The following is a 22,169-nucleotide window of genomic DNA, read 5'->3' on the forward strand; positions in this document are numbered from 1 at the left end:
CTTTCTATAAGTCATCACCCCTTCCTCCCATCACTTATATTCCATTTACAGTTTTCTTTTTCTTCACATATTTATTATTTCTCTACACTCACTAGATAGTAAGCTTAAGGAGAATGGACACTTTCAGTCACTCTTATATCCCCAGATTCTAAAATGATACTTGGCACACACATGGCATTCATAAATTTTTTTTTGAAGTTTTATGAAGAAGTAGATATAAATATATTAACATGGTAAGCTATTACAGATATAAGTATAAAATGCAGTATATAAAACAATCAACAAAATCCTGTTTTTAAGAATCTATCGATCTATCTACACATGTATGTAGAAAAAGATGTGGAAAGATGCTTAACAAAACTTTAACCAATCAACATTACTCTGGGGGAGTGTGACTGGAGGGGGGGTGGAGAATAGGACGATTTTCTCTTTATACCTTAAATATTTTTATATTGTCTCATTTTCTTTTCCAAAAGATTACTTTTAGAATCAAGGAGATAAAGAGTAAAGAAAACGGAATGCATTAAGTAGTGTCACGATGCCATTTTCGATAGCAACAATAACTGGTGTTTACTGTGAGGCAGGCTCTGTTCCAAGTGGATTCAGTACACAAGGAGCCTATGAGGCAGGTGCTGTAAGTATGCCCACTTCATAAATGAGGTAAATAACGGTCAGAGAGGCTGAGAAACGTGTCCAGATCTCATAGCTAGAAAATGGTTCTTTCAGATGCACACACTAGTGGTTCTTTTTAGAGGCAAATGATGTGAAGTCTGCGACATGTATTAGACTTTTCTGTCCTCAATGATGTGCTCACCCTGCAGGCCTAGGTGACCCAGACGTACTCCGCATAGAGCTCTCCACTCGAGGGCTAGCCACTTCAGGAGGCTGAGGAGGAATGAGGGTTTTCCGAACTGCCATTCTGAAAGAGTAAAGAGACAAACCCAGACGGCATTAAAGGATAAGAACGACACATTTGCTAAGTGTACCTATGGCTAGGTATTTTTTAATGGATTTTCAAATTTTACCAAAGTAATGAAGGCAGATTATTTAAAAAACCAAATAGTACTAAAACGATTTTAATAACATACAGCAGATCCCTTCCCCCTGCCTCCCCACTTCCTGCCTGTCTCTCTTCAGGAAGCAACCATTGCGACTCTTTTACCTGCTTCTTCTACCTTCTACCTACATATCTTCTTTGTACTTAATATTAAAATTTAGGGACTTCCCTGGTGGTGCAGTGGTTAAGAATCCGCCTGCCAATGCAGGGGACACGGGTTCAATCCCCGATGCCGCAGAGCAACTAAGCCCATGTGCCACAAGTACTGAGTCTGCTCTAGAGCCCACGAGCCACAACTACTGAGCCCACACGCCGCAACTACTGACGCCCTCGCACCTAGAGCCTGTGCTCCGCAACGAGAAGTCACCGCGATGAGAGGGCCGCACACCGCAATGAAGAGTAGCCCCCCTCACCACTAGAGAAAGTCCACACGCAGCAATGAAGACCCAACGCAGCCAAAAAAAATAAATATATAAAACATAAATAAATAATAAAAAAATTTAAAAATAAAATAACATTTAAATCTGTTTAGCAGTTACAATCATTATTGTACCTATGCATTTATATTGACCTGAGGAACTGAGTGAAAACAGTTGATCAAGGTAGCTAGTGATCAACTGTGTCACGCAGCAGACAGGCCACACGTGGCTCCGACTGACCACTAACTACTGGAGCTTAGCAATGTGGAAGTCATAAGTGATCTTGACACATTTAGTTTTGGCGGAGGGGTGCAAGCAAATGCTAGAAGAGTCCGTCTGAGACGAAACAGCTAGAACATACCACTTTGCAATGCCTAACTGTGAATGGATCCAGACACTGATCCTAAGACTGCTAACATCTCAAAAAGGTTGACTTCCACACAGCATACTTCTCCTGATAAAAAGACTAAACCACCAACTTAGGAAGGAGTCTTGCCAAAAGAGGAGAAAAAGTGAAGTTCACCAAGCCTTTAGATTCAAGTAACAACTTAGAGAAAATGTGGAGGAGAGAATAACAAGTGAAACCAGACAATGGGGGCAGGGGGTTGGATTGTGTTCCCTAATATGACCCATCCGAGTCCTAACCCCTGCTACTCGCGAATGTAAAAAAAATAGGGTCTTTGCCAACGTAATTAAGTAGATAAGATCATTCTAGACATAGGGCAGGTCCTAAATCCAATGATCGGTATCCTTTCAACAGAAAGGAGAGGGAGATTTGAGACACACAGACACAGAGGGAAGGCCATGTGGATATGGAAGCAGAGGTTGGAGTGGTGCATCCACAGGCCAAGCAACACAAAGGACCGCCAAGAGCCACCAGAAGCTGGAAGAAGGGCACGGCGTGGATCCTCCCTGAGAGTGTTCAGAAGGAACCAACCCTGCCGACGTGTTGATTTCAGACTTCTAGTCATCAGAACTGTGAGAATAAACTTTTGTTGTTTTAAGCCACCAAACTTGTGGTAATTTGTTATAGCAGCCCTAGGGAACTAACAGAATGGGGATGCAATCGACAAATTCAGGGAGAGAGTTGGGAGGGGAGAGGAAAACTCTACAGGACAGAAGACCAAGTTTCTTCAACAGACAAAGTGCAAGGAAAAAAGAAATGGAGGTAACATATATTAGAAGAGTCTTAATAGACATATCGACCAATCGTAATGTGTGTACCTTATCAGAATACAGACTCAAATAAATAATATAACAAAACAAAATTGTGACATTTGAGATCACTGGAAGTTTGAACAATGACTAAATATTTGATAACATTATGGGGTTATAACACTTTTTAAAGTATGTATTTCAATAAACACATGCTGAAATATATACGAATATATACAAACAAAATGATGTGTTCCCTATGATTTGCTTCAAAATAATATGGTGGAAAGTGGTGGAAAGGCATACAGATAAAACATGAACTGATAAGTTAATAACTGAAGTTGAATGATGGGTATAAATTCAGATGTTCAAATCTGTATTATGTTTAAACCTTCCACAATAAAAAGTAAGAAATAAACAAAAAAGCAAGACCACTCAATCCCCCATTCCTCAGTACAAACAAGCCCTCCAAACCCCTAAAGAGATACACTACTATAAACCCACAGAATGACCAAACTTAAAAAAGAGTGCCAAATAACAAGCGTCGATGATGATGAAGGCAAGGACCCCACTGCTGGTGAGAGTGTAAATGGGTACAAACACCTGGACAAACTGCTGGCGTTACCTGCTGGAGCTGAAAATGAGCACAGCCCACAGCCCAGCAAATCCCCTCCGAGGTACATAACAGCACTGCATTTATGGATGCATCAAAGGTGATGCACAGAGATGTTCGGGGTAACATTATGGCCCTAAACTGGAAATAACCCAAATATCCATGGTTAAACTATGGTCTTCTCAGACAAGAGCATTTTATATAACCATAAAAAAAGTTACAATTATATGCACTAACATGGATCAATCTCCCAAAATCAAGTGAAAGAAGATGGACTCACACAAAAAATGTATATGATTCTATGGGAGCTCAAAAGAGGCAAAACAAATCCATAGGGTAAAAAGAAAAACTGAAAAAAAAAAAAAAGAAAAACTGGTTAGTAATCTTTGGGAGAAAGTGCTGGTAATGTCCTGTTTCTTAACCGATACAGCAGTTATACGTTTGTGCTGACTCATTACACTGTACATACATTATCTGTGCAGTTTTCTATACTTCAGTGAAAGTGCTGAAAGAAAGAGAGACTGGAAGAAGTGGGGCTAGCAAACAGAGACAACACCTTCATTTTCATTGCAAACAGGAGCAAAAAAATGGGGCAGAGAGTGGAGCAAAGTGGAAGAAATGATAACAAGTTTATACTTGTTTATGTGAAGGATCCACTAACAAGAAAAAACTGACGGAGGAGAGAGGCACAAGAGCTGGAGCAGTTCTCACGGAGGTGAGACGGGCGGCAGTCAGGCGCTCTGGAGAGACGCCCTGAGAGCTCAGCTCTGAGTGATGAGCCCACCACTGAGAGATGGAGGCGGAGCTGGAGACAGAGGCAGGCAGGCAAGCATGTGACAGCTAGCTTGTGAACTTCTCTTCTGTGTGTTTCCATTTTCTCAAGAACGTAGCAGAAAGAGAAAAGTAGGTGGGCACATTCATTAGCTACAAGTGAACGTAGGAGAGGAGGCGTGGAAGTCTGGAAAGGAGCAGAGGTACACGGGTGTCTGGAGGAATGGCCAAGGAAAGCAGACTGTGCTGGTCCGCTGGGAGATCCCAGGGGAGGTGTGTGAGGTTAAGGCGGACGAGGCAACACTCTGCTGCACACAGGCAAGCGGCACAACACAAATTAAGCAGAACGCTGGATTTTAACTCTGACTTTGACAAAGTGAAGAGGACGACAGGGAAGCTGAGGCTGCACGCAAGGAAATGACTGCAACGCACCAGACTCTGAACCAGGGAGGGCAGACAAAGAGGCCAGGAAAGGCAGTGAGGAAAAGTGAAAGGGTGGTAAGGACCAATAGACTGAAGGCTCCCAACTGGGTCTTGCTGGGAGTCGCTGCCAGGGACGTGGAAAGAGAGGCGGGCTGTGGGACCCTAGGGTACAGAAAAAGCTGCTGAACTTTTGTGCCGTGGAGTGCTAGCGCTCATGCGTGTGCCCTGCTGAGGGAGGGCGGATGCAGAGGATGCATTCAAGCAACTGAGAGGCCAGAGAGCTGGGAAATCATTTCTGTTTACATTAAAGTTGAAGATGGTATGACACAGCCAGACACTATGTACCTTCTGAAGGACAAACACAGACCCCAAATCAAACCTGAATCTGTCCCACAAGGTAGCCACCAGCCACATGGGGCTACTAAGCACTTGAAAGGTGACAAGTGCAACTGATGAGCATGATTTTTAACAATATTTCATTTAAACTAATTTGAATTTAAAAACTGGTACTTGATTCAGTTACTGGAAAACTTTTCAGTGTGTCTGGATTAACCTGGCTATGTGAAACTACTTTTTCAATTGCAAATTTTATGAAATCTAAATACAGGCCAGGAAGCATGTCCACTGTTGAGAAGGATGGGCCTGAAAGTGGCAGTGAGGCCCAAAGAGGACAGCCACCCCACCTCCAGGCCCAGTGACAGGATGGAATGGGGAGGGAGAGACAGCCACCACCCTGGGGAGAGTCGAGGAAGTCGAGACCCCGAAGAAGAGCCAGGTTCCAATTAAAGCAAGAAGCCATGCTCAGAGAAGAGGTCAGGCCACAGGGGACTGAGATGATGACGGACGATCTCAGAGGGCACAGCAGAAGGGACTTTGGAGGTGACTAAGCATGGGAGAAGGGCCAGATCTCATTTTGTCCAGTGCTGTGAAATTTCAAAATATTTTACCGTGGTGCCGGTTTGTATCCATTGCCATCTACTGTGCCAAGCATTTCATGGTTCGTTAAAATAGGAAACTCCTACCCTTCGGTTTTGGTGATTTTCTATGAATTATTTCTAAGTCGTCCTCTTCTCTTCTCTGATCTGTCTTGCTGAAACCCCATCACTTGGAGGCAGGATCTCCTGAACTGGTTCTTTAAATTTTGGGTCTTTTCTCTCCTATTCTCTATCTCTTTGTCTTTTTGCTCTACTTTTGAGAGATTTCCTCAATTTTACTTTTCAAGTTTTCTACTGAGTTTTTGATTTCTGGACACATTCTTGTTCTCGGAATGTTCCTTCTGTGGAGCACGGCCTTCCTGTTTCATGGATGCAGTTTTCATTTGTCCTTTGAAGACGGTACTGACAGTGTCTGTCTCTGTTCATGTGTTCTTATGTTTTGTTTTTAGTTTTATTCCCCTTGCCTAGCCTCTGCATCTTCCGAGCTGCTTTTTTCAGTGTGTTCGCTGGGGCTTCTATCTTGCATTGTTAGAAGAACCCTCAGATACCTGACATGCTTGGCTGCACGCTCATGAGGAGGAGTGGGGGGACTAAAAAGCCGGTTGGAAGCTCTGAGCTTGTGGCGGGGCTTGTTTACTTTAAGGGCAATCGGAGCCCTGTCCTTAGTGTCCTTAAACCCCTACTGTTGGTATCCTTAGCTCTTTCCCCTCGGGCTGGAACGGACCCTAGAAGCAGAGTACAGTCGTCTTCTCACTTTCTGTCAACAGAGTTAAATTCAGCTGCCAGGGTCGTGTCAGCCACGAGGGAGAAGTCTCAGCACTCCACACAGGCTTGGTCCCCTAATCCGTTTTTGGTACAGCACCATGCCCTTCACTGTGCTGGCTAATCCAGGTGGATACCCCCAGTTCTTCCCGCTCCTGGTCCTTTTGAAGATTCACAATTTAAACAAGGATGGTTCTCAGCGCTCTTCTCTGCAGACTTACCGTTCACCTTTTTCACGGCTAAGGGAGCGAGTGAGCACTTGCCTATTTGCTTTCCAGCTTCAAAGACTTGTTGCTGTTGTGTCTTCTCCTATTCTCCCCACCTCTGTGTGTTTATAATCTTTTTTTAAAAAAATATTTATTTATTTACTTACCCACTTACTTATTTTTGGCCATACTGTGTGGCTTGTGGGATCTTAGTTCCCCAACCAGAGATGGAACGTGCGCCCTTGGCAGTGAAAGCGTGGCGTCCTAACCACTGGACCACCAGGAAATTCCCTACAGTCTTTTTTTTTTCTTTTTGTGGTACGCAGGCCTCTTACTGTTGTGGCCTCTCCCGTCACGGAGCACAGGCTCTGGACGCACAGGCTCACGGGCCCAGCCACTCCAAGGCATGTGGGATCCTCCCGGACCGGGGCACGAACCCGTGTCCCCTGCATCGGCAGGCGGACTCTCAACCACTGCGCCACCAGGGAAGCCCCCCTACAGTCTTTTTAAAAAGCCTCTTACTATAAGTTCTGTAGGGTTTTGAGAGGAAGAGAAATTTAGAAGTGCATACTCAATCTGCCATCTTAACTACAAGCTCTGCCTTGTGTTTTCATTAATACGGTTACTGTGTCATGGACTGACTTAGTATTAAGACAGAGACTCTGGTCTCTGTTATGGCAGAGCACATACCTTCCCACCTATGACCCACCAACTCAGAAGCTTATATGACAACACAGAACACTATTTGCTACTAAATATGACCCTTAATACACTTGGGAGACTGCCTGCCCCGAGCAACAATTCATTTAGGACGATGAGGAAAAATACACAGCACACATTACTGTGCCTAGCTAGACAAGCCTGAAGAGTTCACTTCAAGCTACTTTAGGGGTTCTAGGGTTAAACTCTCAGAACCAGAGAGAACTCCTAAAAGTACGTAATATGCAACACATGCTTACAAATTGACACCCAACTGACTCCTGGATTCTTACCATCCTGCAGTCTGAGCTTGGCAAGGCTCTACTGAATAACCCGGCGGTCAAGTTATTTTGGAGGAAATTGAGTTTGCTATCAGCACTGGATTACTGCCTACTGTTTACACCAATTACCTCCAGAATTAGCGGTGTCCTTTGGCACTTCTGGATCTACTCACCCATCTGTGGCAGGTTTCTTCCGGAGTATACTTGGCCGTGGGGACGAGCCCTGGGCTGGAGCGTTGGTGCTCGCACTCTGGCTGTGAGTCTGCACCACAGTTGTTGCTGCTGGAGCAGCACTGAACGGGTTGCTAAGAGGGTTGGCTACAATTGTGGCTCCATCTGCCAACACCACTGCTGGAGGACAGGAAAGAGCAATGAAGAGAAGGAAACGGAAGTAACATCACTAAAATGTCACGTAAGACAAAAAACAACGATCAGACCACCACAATCAAGAGTATCCATGTTAGGACTGTCCAATTTCAAGAAGATGAGGGATAAGGACAAAAGCAGATGGCAAACTGGGGAGGTTACAAAGTCTACTGATGCACGATTAAGAACGTCTTTTCTTTGCTCTACAATCATAATTACTAATAAGTGAGATGAGATACATAAAGTATATAGTATACTGCAAGAAATGTTCTGCTACAGTTTTTTGGTGAAATACCACCACCTCTCAATTCCTAATAATGGTACCAACATTACAGTCTATCTTTACAGCTTTACAAACAACTCCAAAAAAAATCTTAGGGAATTTCCTGGGGGTCCAGTGCTTAGGACTCCGCACTTCCACTGCCAGGGCCCAGGTTCAATCCCTGGTCGGGGAACTAAGATCCCGCAAGCCACGCAGCACGACCAAAAGGTAAAAAAGAAAAAGAAAATCTTGAAATGGAATGAGAACACTAGTCTTATAAGGTGAATGTACTCCCTCAACTAAGAGCTCTTTTAGAACGCTTCTCCCCATGTGCAAGCGCACGTTAGGCTGTTTATGTACGTAGTTTCTAATGCTTACAAAGACCCTGACAGGTAAGTTCTAAGCAACTCATGTTACAGAGAGAAAATTAAGGCCTAGCGAGCTTACCTGAGACCACAAAGCCAGCAAGTGGCAGAACCATGATTCAAACCCTGTGTACCTTTTCCCTCCACACCAACTTCCACGTAAAAAATTAAAATTACCTGAAGTCTTTCCTTCAGGCTGAGGCTGCTGGGTCCCTATTGGTGCAGGCTGAAGTCCTTGGGTGCTGATTGGGGTTGCTGAGTGAATGCCCTGTGTGCCTATGGGGGCTGGCTGGATCCCTGGGGTCCCAATGGGAGCTGGCTGGATGCCCTGTGTACTGATGGGGGCTGGCTGGATCCCTTGGATATGTCGAGCGTGGGATGCATCCACTGTCATCAACTGCATGGGGTTCAGGTGGACTGTGGACGCCACCCCGACTCCAGTCTGAGCCGTGATGGCAGAGTTTGGAGCCTGAGCTGAAACTAAAAATGAGGCAAAAAGTGACAAAAATGTTAGCTTTGATTGGCACAGTCCACATAAGGAGAAAAACACTCAAATCAAAACAATTTTTCCACTGTTCAAGATCTAAACTCTCAGTTAAAAAAAAAAAAGTGCTACGTAAACTCTATACGTTGAGGCTCCCCCCCCACTACTTGCACCAATTTGATACGATCTCTGCAGATTGCTAGAAATAGCATTAAAACGAGAAAAAAGCAATCATTTATTAAAAGCCAAATGTGAGCCAGGCAACTATGTAAGTAATTAATATAAAACTTCTGAGATACATCCATGCCTCCAGGTCAAGAATGTTTGCTTTAATTGATAGAACCACTATCACAGGCACTTCTGAAATACAGTAGCTGCGGATTTTAAGTTCCAAAATATGCACTGAAGAGAGAAGTAACTTGTCCTTTTATCTATCAGGCAAACATATCATCTGTGTATATTAAAAACAAACAAACAAACAAAACTGAAAACAAAAACATTCCCAGGAAGCGACAAAAAAAAGAAGGGATTTCTCACTGTTTGTGGAAAGAAAACAAACAAACAAAAGACTTTTCTTCTCCGTCATCAAAACAATCTGGAAAAAGATATACGTATCCCCATGTCCACTGCAGCATTATTTAGAATAGCCAAGATATGGAAACAATCTGTGTCCATTAGTGGATGAATGGATAAAAAAGATATGGTATGCATATCCATACACACATAATGGAATATTACTCAGCCATTAAAAAAGAAAAACCCGAAATACTGCCATTTGTGACAACACGGATGGACCTAAAGGGTATTACGCTTAGTGAAATAAGGCACAAAGAGAATGACAAATACCATATGATCTCACTTATATATGGAATCTAAAATGCAGAAAACAAAAATAAACCAAGCTCTTGGACACAAAGAACAGACTGGTGGGTGCCATAGGCAGGGGTGGAGAGTGGGCGAAATGGGTAAAGGTGGCCAAAAGGTACAAACTTCCAGTTATAAGATAAATAAGTCATGGGGACGTAATGTACAGCATGACGACTATAGTTAGCAATACTGTATTGTATATTTGGAAGTTGCTAAGAGAGTAGATCTTAAAAGTTCTCATCACAAGAAAAACAATCTTTAACTGGACGGTGACAGATGTTAACTAGACTTGTGGTGATTATTTTGCAATATATATAAACATTGAATCATTAGGCTGTACATGTGAAACTAATATATGTCAATTACACCTCAATTTTTAAAAAATAATCTAACTGAAAATGTTTTTTAACCATAGAGATAAAGGTTTAAATTATTATTATGCATAAGAAAAGTATAGTGAAAAGTTACTACGTGTAAATTTATAGTCATGGCTATATTGTAATTCTTCCTTTGTAAAATATATACATACACAATTTCCAGAGCATTATAGCTTCTTCCTGAGAAGTGTATCTGTGCTATTTCTGTTAAATAACAGTTTTTGGTCATTTGCCTGCTGTTGAACCTGCAGTCTAGTCACCACTCCAAGCCTTTTTAAGATCCAATCTTATTTCACACTTTGTGTTCTCACTCACACTATGTTCCTGCCCAAACCAAGCCACTCTGCTCTGACCACATACTCTAGCTAATACTTTATTCACAGACAGAAATGTGCTTTTCTCCAAACCCACTACGGCTCTGCCCTATACTTTCTGAAAGATGCTTTCCAAATGTCACTTCCTTCAGGAAATCACTCCTGACCTCCAACCCTACCTTCTCAAGTAGACATAACCTCTTACCTCAGAAGCAGCATGGCTTTGCTCAAGCCCCTCTTTTAAGATTTAGCATATTATAATATCTCTTCATGTCTAATCTTCCTACTAGACTCTAAGCTTGTTGAAAGCTGTTTAAAAGTCAACTTTAAAAATAGAGCCTAGCATAGGAGCCTTACACAGGACCTTACAAAAAAGTAGGGTTTCAATAAATATTCAATAGGATACTGTAAGCTGGTTACTAAATCATTTTTTCATTTGTGTCCACCCATGTTTAGATTCACATGTCTGAGAAATAATATATTACCTCTCATCTGCACCAACAATGACAGTTTGATCCTGGAAGAAATAAAGTATTGAACGTACTATTCATTTTTCTGTGTTAGTATCTATCAGGGCTACAGCAGTGATGAAAGAAGAATAATGTAGAGAAACAGACGACTGGCAGGATCCCCAACACTTCAGACAGTGCTCTTATGATGGATTTTTACAATAAAGGTTTATATAGAATGATAGTGTCTGCATAGTTGATTCTAGGTCAAGAGAGACTCTGCGTGCCCTTTTCAGCTGGCTAGCATTCAGAGAAATACACAGTGGTCATGAATGACCTTCTCCATAAAAGCAAAATGACTGCACTGTTATAGAAGTTCTGTTATAGAATCATGTTATAGAGTTCTGTTATAGAACTTCACTGTTATAGAATTCAAGGTAGTAGATGAAGGAGAGAACCTGAAGGCAAGTGCTGTTACTGATAAAGAGACTTAAGAATTTTCAGCAGTTAGTGTAACACACACACACGTGAAATTTACTTCCTAATTGTCAACATGCTTCTATGATACTTTTTGCATCCTACTTTTGGCAACAATCAATTAAACATTATTCTACTTTATAAGATTGTTAATAAAAAAACACTGTTATGAAGTTCCTTTAAAAAGAAAGTTTTGAAAAACAAACACCCCCCACCCCGCAAAAAAAAAAAAAAAATCAAAACACACACATAGAACAATGTAGAGATGGAGGAACCTATTTTCAAAGCTATTTAAACCTCAGTATTGGGACTTGCCTGGTGGCGCAGCGGTTAAGAATCTGCCAATGCAGGGGACATGGGTTCAAGCCCTGTTCCGGGAAGATCCTACATGCCGCGGAGCAACTAGGCCCGTGCGCCACAACTACTGAGCTTGCACTCTAGAGCCCAAGAGCCACAACTACTGAAGCCCGAGCACCTAGAGCCTGTGCTCCACAACGAGAAGCTGCTGCAAGGAAAAGCCTGCGCAGCTCAATGAAGAGTAGCCCTGCTCACCACAACTAGAGAAAGCCTGCACACAGCAACGAAGACCCAACACAGCCAAAAATAAATAAATAAAATAAATAAATTTATATATATATTAAAAAAAACCCTCAGTGTTTGAAAGTTTTAGACTAGCACTGTCCTAATGAAAATATAAGTCATACATGCAATTTTAGATTTTCCAGTAGCCACATTAATAAACTAAAACGCAGGCCAGGGCTTCCCTGGTGGCGCAGTGACGACGCAGGGGACGCGGGTTCGTGCCCTGGTCTGGGAAGATCCCACAGGCCACGGAGCGGCTGGGCCCGTGAGCCATGGCCGCTGAGCCTGCGCGTCCGGAGCCTGTGCTCCACAACGGGAGAGGCCACAACAGTGAGAGGCCCGCGTACCACACACACACACAAAAAAACGCAGGCCAAATTAATTTTAATGACATATCTTGCTTAACTCAATATATCCAAAAATTATCATTTCAAAATATAATCACTATAAAAGTTATTAATAACATAATTTACATTCTCTTTTCCATATTATGTCTTCAAAATTCAGGGTACATTTTACTCTTAAAACACATCTCAATTCAGAGACTAAATTTCAGAAATATTCGATTTGTATTTTGATTTCATAAAATCTACAATTTTGAAAAAAGTAGTTGCATATCACTAAGTTGCACCAAACATATTTGAAATTTCTCTCATTTTAATTAAGTAAAACAAAAAATTCAGTTCTTCATTTGTGCCGGATCCCCTTTAAATGCTCAATGGCCACATGTGGGCGCAGCTGCAGTCCTGGACGGCACAGCAGACAGGCAATGGCCACAATCTGACAACCTGGCTTTCTTATGCCTGAAGTGAGCTGAGGGTCTCACAGGAAAAGACTATACAAACCCTGAGGTTTAAGTAGCATTGTTTAGTCTGGATTGGCAAAAAGAACACTATTTACCGGACTGGATAGTGAATTTTGAGCACAACTGGACGAACATTAAAAACACAACAAATATCCCACAAAACAACAGAAGCCCCGTAAGAGTACAGCTTTATTCGTTTTTAACTGCACTTCCATTTTAAGGGATAACAAAAACTGTTAACATAATTATCCTCAGGGTGGGATAAAATCATGCTACTATCACTGAAAGTAACAACTTTTTAGATTTCAGGGGTGGTGATTTACAACCTTAAAGCTTCAGATTTCAGCCTGATCTGAATCTGAAAATAAAAGCTAGAGTAATTAAATCCACACTAGAAATATTCACTGATCGATTTCTATCTCATTGCATGCAAAAATTAAAATGTTAAAAGTCATCTTAACAGTGGGGCTCATACCTGGATACTGTCGAATGGTGGACACAGAGCTGGTGATCGGGGTGTAGGTGTGAGCAGCCAGTGGGTATGCAGAAGGTGGGTACGTTGGCAGAAAGTACTGGAACTGAACAGGAACAGATGGTCTATAGATGGAACACAGATAATATGAACCAAAATGGTTTTTCTTCTTTCCCTTCAAATGATCCTATCCCCTGCAAACTCTTTTTACTTTTAACTGCCATACTAACATTTCCTAAATTGCATCCCAAACAATTATATCAACGGATACAGACCTAGAGAGAGTAATATTTTAACACAGATGGACCTAGAGATGATCATACTAAGTAAAGTAAGTCAGAGAGAGAAAGACAAATACCATATGATGTCACTTACAGGTGGAACTGAAAATATGACACAAATGAACTTATTTACAAAACAGAAACAGACTCACGGACATAGAAAACAAACTTGTGGTTACCAAAGAGGAAAGAGGCGGGAAGGGATAAATTAGGAGTCTGCGATTAGCAGACACAAACTACTATACATAGAATAGATAAACAACAAGATCCTACTGTATCGCATATATATATATATATATAAAAAACTGAATCACTTTGATGTATACCGGAAACTAACAACAACATTGTAAATCAACTGTACTTTGGTAAAAAAAGAAAAGAAAAAAACTAATAAGCATTTCTACACGCCACAATAATCAAACAAGAATATTTAAAAATGATCCAATTCTGAAATTACTTCATGTGCACTCCACCAGGTTCTCACTGTGGGGTGGGAGAAGGGAGATACAAATACGGAATGGGGGAGGTAATGGAGCTAGACCAGAGATACCAGAATGTACTTAGTTTTTAAAATGTTACATACTTCCTACCTCTCTGCCTGCTGAAAGGGCCTAGAAGTAGTGACAATCCAGTAACAACAAACAGAGCTAATGGCTAGATCTTAGTTTCTAAATGATGCAAAGGAACCAGGGCTCCTTGGAGAAATGGCAGATTCCAGGGCTCAGAGGGACCAAGTTCACGAAGAGTTTCAAGTATCTTAATGTGGTGAGAAGTAAGGAAGGGCTAGAATGACCAGGACATAGCAAAACCCAGGAACTAGTCTGAAGGGGCTCCCAAGGACGAACCTGGAGACAATCTGAGCCTCGAAATAGATGACAGTAATGGATTATAATTATGAATAAATAAAACCAAATCCACGAGCCCATGCAGATGTTCAAAAATAAAATACACAGAAAAATAAATAAATGGGGATAGATGAACTTTCTTTACATCAGAATGTCAACTGATAAATATCAACGAAATGATCGAACAAGTCACTATCTTGCAACCATCATATTGCAACCATCAACTGATTCAGCCAGGAATCATCAATAGAAGCAAAACTACGGAGTGAAAGCTTATAAGGACACTTATAGTCTCAAGGTATTTCCACACAAATTAGTTATTTACAAAAAAGAAAAGTACACCTTTACAGTAGAAAAATCTGGCATCACCTTCATTAAGTAATTAATATTGAGATAACTATTAATGGGACAAAGGGTGAGCATGAGCTCTCTGATGTAGTAACAGTGAGAACATATCACCTAATGGTATTCACTTCAAAAATGCACAGCCTGAATCTAACTCCGAGGAACAATCCGACAAGCCCAAATTGAAGAATATTCTGCAAAAACAACGGCCTATCTATACTCTTCAAAAATGTCAATGTATGAAAGAGAATGGAAAGCTAAAGGATCGTTTCAGTTCCCCATACTGTGGTTAAGTAAGAACAGCTTTGTTCTCTAGAGATGAAAATGGAAATACTTAGGGGATAAGAGGTCATGATGCTGCCACCCTTACACTCAAAATGGCTCAAAATAAATTAAAAAGAGAAGTACACAAGTCAAAAAAAAGATACTAGAACATTCATCAAAAGGAGAACGAATAAATACAGCACAGTTTCATACAATTAAAGAAATTACACAATGTATTAGATTTTCAGGGGGAAAAACTGAAAATAAAGAAATACATGCCATATTCGTGGGACAACTGGTTTCACTGAAAAATCAAAACAATTCGTGACACGATGGGGCACATTCTCTCCTACCTGTTGTCACTTCGGGTTTCCATAGCCACAGGATTTGGAGAGGCTCGATGTCCTGAAATGGGAATCAGGCTACTCCTCTCTGCAGGGTAATCGGGTTGGATCCGAGGAGAAGTATGTGTGATTTGCTGAGGCACCACCTTAGCTACAAAAAGTATAATCCAATTACATTACTGCTCATATGCTTTCACTGGCATGCCAAAACATTCTTGGCCAGCAACAATCTTAAGAATGCAAACAGTAATAAGAAGCCTGGATTTTTAGTTTTAATCAAAATAAAAAATGAAAAGATGAGTACCTATGGTGCAACTGAATTATTTCAATCCAATAACACACTGATATATTTACACTGCTATCTGTCAAAGCAGGGTTCAACATTAATACTTTCAGCAACTACATCCTTTTCCCCTGACCTGGCTTCTTGGAGACCTTTTTTTTAAAAGGAGAAAACTTAAAAAAATCAACAAAAATTTGAATACAGAAATGGCAAACACCTTAGATTCTTTTCAGGGGCCCATAACTAATCAGTAATAATGTAGCTAATAAGTAATGAGAAGGTCATTTTAATTTCCAAGTCTTAGGTTCCTCATCTATGAGGAGGCCTTCTCTAGAAAATCACTTAATTTCTAAAGTCTTTTGGGTTTCCTGTGACTTTGCATAATATTTTATGGCAAAATCAAAATGATCATACAGTTTTCAAATTTAATTCTATCTGTAAAGACCCAAGTCATACCAATGACAGGCACGCAAACACTAGAGACTGGGATGATGCCATCACGTTACCCAAGGTGCAGCACGCTGAACACCAAAGGTAAGCAGCAACCCCCCCGGGCCCAGATATTTTCTGAGGGAGGCAGCTGGAGAAGTTTCTGCAGGATGATGGGTGAGATGCCCAGTTTGACCAGCGAGGATGGCCTCTGCTGGCTAACGCAGAGAGAAGCTGGCATGATGTATTTTCCATCAGTAGTCAGTCGAGAGGGTGCTGAGGGAAAAGTGAGTAAGCCTGTGTTTTCACTGTGCCCATAAAAGGTAGGAGAAAATTATGCTTCCAATAAAAAAGCAGCTGTGTTTGGCACAGTAGCTAACATCAGATGGTAACCACACACACACACACATGAATCATACCTTTACTTTTTCCTAATTAAAAGGGCCATACATCCTCAATTATTTAGAAAAAAAAAAAACTTCAGGAAAAACATAATGCAGAAATGGTAAGTTGGGGCTATTTTCAAAGATAATCCCTGTTTTCTATAGGCTGGCATCATCTGATTCTTTTTATAGTTCTGAGACCACTGTCATGTGTGGAGAAAATAAGGGTGGCATTCTATTGGAAATGGGCATTCACTGCAGGTGAAAACCCTATGCTTGGGGTTATCAGGCTCTTCCCCTGATCCAACACATTCCTATTAATAACAATGGCTGAATTCAATATCTAATCTCACCTGGAGAAAGCAAGTGACACTTAGAAAAAGCCACTTAGGTGACTTTAATATAGCTCTTATGCCCTCAACTTGAAAATCAATGCTCTAGGGTTAATATCAGTTTTCCCTTCTCAACTGAGGCCCTTTCTGTACAGGGATCCCATTATGATGTAACAAATATCTGAGTTACTACACAAGAAGAAAACAAAACTAGAGCATAAACCTGACGGAACTTCGACAAAAGCAATCACACTAAGTAGCAGATGTTTAAATCTGTTTGGACACTTCTGTCAAATGATTTTCAGATCTAGAATTTAGTAAATGGTAAAAATTCAAAGATAAGTGAGCTGGGGAGTTAGAGAACACAGCAATACAGTAACTTAGGACAGGTAGGAAGTTGGTAGTTTTAGCCAAATGAATGAACATTATTTGTCTCCTGCTACTTTCAGTGAGTTTACTTGCACAGTGTTTACTCTTAGGAAGACACAGTGACATTAACAAGAACTGATCTCTAAATAATTCTCCACAGAGAGGGTTCAAGACACAACCAGACAGCCCCCTAGGGTACGTTGCCCCTCTTTACTGGTCTGATTTTCTTCATAGCAACACATTCCCTAGTGAGACTCTCGACTATAAAAATGAAAAGAAGGGGCTTGGCTCTGACTTGACAGTGCTGCAGATAACTGATGACACTGTTAGGTATAGCCAGAAAACAGCCTGAAATGACAACATGGAACAATCAACGATCTTTTTCAATGAAAGTGCTGTAATGCTGAACCTCTAACCCCACTGCCAGACTTCACAGAAGTGAGATTAAATTCAGAGGGTGTGACAGAAGTTTGGTTTCCCCAATGCCAAGCTGGAGTGAGCAGTAACGTGAGAAAGACCGCAGTTATTTTCCCTGCTAAAAGCTGTCTGTGGGGCTGAGTACCAGTTTAAGGGCTGGAATGGCTCAGTTATTTAAAAGAGGAGCAAGGGTTTCCTGGGTCCTACCGTTACTCTGGAAAAGTGCCTTCAAAGTTTGCTAGGAGGGCTGTGGAAGCTGCAGCCTGTCACACATGCAAAGGAAGGAAGCAGGGAGGGAGGGACCACCCCAGTGCTGGGACACAGCAGGTAGGGGAGACACTTCTGTGTCTGGTCACCAGATTTCTGACCGTCGAGTATGTCAGTGCGTCCTCTCACAAAAGGCAGCCTTACTTCTAAAAGTACAGCAGATTAAAAATATGGCAGCTGTCCCACATCTCTGGGAGTGAAGGAGAGTGAGATGGCACACTCACTGTTACAGAACCAAGGCACAGGTAACACTAGAAACTAAAACCTGTCACTTGTGGGTGAAAGGAGTGTTCTGCCTCATAGGCCACGGCCTCTGCTTTGGAAGCTGTGACAGTAAGCTATCAACTCTGACGATAGGCATCGACAACTTGCCGGCCAAACCTTGCTGATGCCTGTTTTGGCCCATGAGCTAACAATGGGTTCACACTTTTAAACAGCAGCGGGAGGGAAAAACCAAAAGAAGACTATTTTGTGACACCTGAAAATGACATGAAATTCAAATTTCTGTGTCCATAAAAAAATCTAACGGAAACACAGCCACACCCATTTGTTTACATATTGCCCACAGCTAGGTAGTTGCACACACCCATGAGGCCTGCAGAACCTAAAGCATTTACGAGCCGGCTCTATGGAAAAAGCTTGCCAATCCCTGCTGTTGATCACTAAAGTTTGGCTGCCAGAAATTTTTCAAAGATGTTTTAATACTGTAAATATACACATATTTAAAAGGGGAATAAGCAAAGCCTGGAAGGAATTTTAGGATGGTCATGAAGTACCTTGGGTGGCACCCAGATAAGAACCTCGGGGAAGTGACTTGAGGGTTAGCATTCTTCCCACTGTTGCATCACCCAGAGATTTTTCCTGAACAATCTGTCAGTGTACAAGGTCTCTTCACTCCAGATCTTTGCTTCTTTCTTGCTTTTCCTGTTGTTCTTGTTAAACTTTTATCAGTAAAGTTAACTTACTTTTTAAAAAGGTAAACATAGAAAAGGTAAAGGTTGATGAATAAGTCAAAAGTGGAGTTAAAGTAGTTTACTTTGGGCTCTCAGAGACGGTTATCTTCTTTTCTCTCCCCCTACCATCAAAATGCCAAATCTGTATATGAAATAATACTCAAAGTTAAAGTCAGTGTTGCTTTGAAAATTAACAATTAAAAAAAAATCAACACTAGCCAGCTATATGAAGACCTGGTCAGCGGGGCTGAAAATTCCTTGTAAGCTTCCGTCTGCAGGCTGCACACCACTTACCAACCGGGATGTTTGAGGTGGTCACTGCCGTAGCATGGGATGAATGTGAGGGCATTGTCATGGTAACAATTGTACTCGTGGGAGCTTGTGTGTGTGACACCGATCCTGGACAGGAGAAAAAGGGAAATTCTTCAACAATGGCCTCTCTGCACACATTACAGATTCTCAAAAACCCAAGAAAAGCTCTTGGGAAAAAGAAAGAGAATTTTTCTAACCTAATTCTTGTTCTCTGCCTGAAGCTGAGAAATAACGAATGAACCCACGCCTTATGCCTCCTTCCTCCCTGGCAGGAAGAGCAGGGCTGCCGACTTACCAGCTGTGGTTGCGGAAGGAATGGTGTTGGTTGCCAAAATAGGTGCTACCGTTGCTGCAGCCACTGGTGTGCCAGTACTGAAGATCGTTTTCTGTGGGGGGGGGAACACCCCACAACACAATTAGAAACAGGAACATCTCCCACCCAATCCCGTTTAAACGCAATCACTGCCTTCGATATTGCCAGGCTTTTAGCAAGTTTTGCACAATTCTGGTTTTAACCCACAGAGTATACAGATGGCTCTTCATCTCTGGTTTTACCTGAGCCATGGTATGGAGCTGCTGTTTTGGCGTCCCTAGTGCAGGGTGAGATGGCAGTGTGATTCTTGTTGTCACATCCCGTGACTGGGCAGGACGCTGAATACTAATTGCTGCAGACGGTGGATGCTGGAGAGACAGAGTTGGCCGACTGGGAAGACAGAAAAGACATCACGATCTATGACTTGTCTCCAGACGCAATGAAGGCAGCCAAGGCCACTTACTGTCTCGTGCTGGATCACAGTCAGAGTTTTATTTTTCACAGGTCTGTGAAGTCCACATGTGAACCAATGAAGTCAACTGCCCATTGAGTTTCTCTCCTGAAACTGCCATAAGCCTCATTCTAAAAGGTATCAACATGGACCATGAACCAAATAAATTAATCCTTAGTCATACTGAGTATCCTCGATATAATTAATCAACACTCTCTGACCATCTCGAGTAAGCATTACTGTAACGAACACGTTTCACTCTGTGGACAAATCTGAAGATACACACTAAGGTTCTGACTGTTGAGGTAACGTTACAGAAAACCTTGATTAACGGAAGCTTAACCTGTGACCTTGAAGCGCTGACTTCCTTCCCCCAATTTTATATCATCCCTTACCAAAAGATAAAGTTATAGTTATGACTGCCTCATAATTGAAAGGGATATCAACATAGACAGCATGTCAAATTAACTGGCAAGCATGCTACTGAAATTGCAAAAACGGTAAGAAAACTTGACGGTATATCAACGTTGACATCTCAAACAGAGGGGAGAGAATGGGCCACTTAATAAATGATGCTAGGAAGACTACATAGCCATTTGGAAAAAATCAAATGAGATCCATACTTCACACAGCACACCAGGATAAATATGAAAATGAAGAAAGGTTTAACGGAAAATAAGAAAGTACATGAAGAAAAGACAGAATTCTTTAATAGCCTTGGAGTGGCGGAGAGCTTTCTAACAATTAAAAGCTCTAAAAATCCAAAAGCTATAAAAAAAATCAAGAAATTTGACTCTGTAAACCAATAAGCAAGCCTCCTAACACAGTAAAACACACTACAAGCAAAGTAAAAAGACTCATAGGTGAAAGTGTAATCTTAATATATGAAGAGCTCCTAGAAACCCATGAGAAAAATAACAGCCCAATAGAAAAACAGGCCAAGGATATGAATAGTCAGTTTGCTAAAAAGAAAACACAAATGGCCCCTTAACAAAGGGAAAAGACTAAGTCTTAATCAGAGGAAGAGAAATATAATTTAAAAGACACTGATATATCATTTTTCACCTATCAGATTGGCAAAAATCCAAAAAACTGACAGGGTACTCTGTTGTTCAAGCTGTAAGGGAACAGGCACTTTTAAATATTCTGGAGGGAGTATAAACTGGTACAAACCCTATGGAAGGCAATAAGACATACGTATCAAAATTACAATCACATATACCCTCTGATCACTTTTGGGAATTTATCCTATAGATATTCTTGCACACATGCATAATGACAAGAGTATAAAGTTATTCACTGCATTATTTATGATAGTAAAGTAAAGAACAGAACCTCAAATCCACATACACGATGGGTCATCATACTGCTGCTAAAAGAACAATGAAACTCCACGTACTGAAACGGAAAGCTTTCAACATACGTTGTTATATGAAAAAACCCAAAGAGGAACATATAAATCTTGAGACTGACACACTGCCGGCTGCAGTAAGACGGCAGCTTAGGAATCTATGAACTAAACAATTTGGGGGGTAAAAAGGATAAAAGTTAAGAATTACATGTGAATTCGACTGTATTTAAGAAACACTGGAAGGATACCCCGAAAGCTATAAACATGTTACTTTACAAAGGCAAAGGGAAAGAAACATAGGAACTTGGTAGACGTGCGACAGAGGAGTGATACTCCCTACTGAATACCTTTTTATGTTTTTGTATCTTGGAACCATGTGATTATAAATGAGGAAGAAGAAAACATGAAAAGTTGAGCCGTAAGGGTGAAATGTGATTGGGACCTCACGTATCCAAACTAACCAATGGTTTCTTCACAGGGATCCTCTCTCAAAATGCTTTAAGATCAGAGCTGGTGGGATATTAGTGCATAAAACTTACAAACTGAATAAAGGATGGCTTTCTCCCTATAGAAAGAGAACTAAATGGCATATTATTCAAGTTCAAAGGAAAGCTGAAAGCCTGGTCATAGGTGCAACTATGACACCTGGTGGAACTTACTGAGGAGAAAGCCTACTATTGAAGACTGGATTTTTAATAGTTGATGACTTAGGTCACCAGAGTACAGTGAAAGCTGCCCACTCCCAGCATTTACAATGAAATGCATTCAGAGAGATACATGTACACATAACTAAAATAATCACAAATTTTAGGATGGAGGAATCTAATTATGGGAACAATTCTGAAGATACCTGTAACAAAGAAGAATGCCAACAGAATCACCCGGAAAGGATCTCCTAAATTCAAACTTAAACGTGCTCATATTTTAAGAGGTCCAGCTCATACAAAAATATACCCCCAAAAGAGTATTTCTATTAAGTATTTAGATATGTGAAGTGTTTCTGAAAGCATAGACTATACTAGTCTTTGATTTTCATTTACTCTAATGAAAAATAACAAGTGTTAACACATAAAAAGTGTTAATGACCAT

At 41.2% G+C, this 22,169-nt stretch overlaps 1 protein-coding gene across 7 annotated transcripts in view; it reads right to left on the reverse strand.

The window, feature by feature from the left end:
• Positions 1-22,169, reverse strand: part of SAP130 (Sin3A associated protein 130) — a 75,483-nt gene that overhangs the window by 35,644 nt on the left and 17,670 nt on the right. For 5 of the 7 annotated variants that reach the window (XM_030840442.2, XM_030840441.2, XM_070046024.1 and 2 more), the window contains 8 exons: positions 19,521-19,668; positions 19,261-19,351; positions 18,948-19,052; positions 15,230-15,371; positions 13,145-13,266; positions 8,492-8,794; positions 7,495-7,672; positions 815-919 (listed from right to left, as the gene is read on the reverse strand). In XM_030840442.2, coding sequence (XP_030696302.1) covers positions 815-919; positions 7,495-7,672; positions 8,492-8,794; positions 13,145-13,266; positions 15,230-15,371; positions 18,948-19,052; positions 19,261-19,351; positions 19,521-19,668 — 1,194 coding nt within the window. The remainder of the gene's footprint in view (positions 1-814; positions 920-7,494; positions 7,673-8,491; positions 8,795-13,144; positions 13,267-15,229; positions 15,372-18,947; positions 19,053-19,260; positions 19,352-19,520; positions 19,669-22,169) is intronic. The other 2 variants (XM_030840439.2, XM_060302591.1) reach the window with 1 other exon arrangement.

The sequence above is a fragment of the Globicephala melas genome, chromosome 7 (assembly GCF_963455315.2).
Source record: "Globicephala melas chromosome 7, mGloMel1.2, whole genome shotgun sequence".
NCBI lineage: Eukaryota > Metazoa > Chordata > Mammalia > Artiodactyla > Delphinidae > Globicephala > Globicephala melas.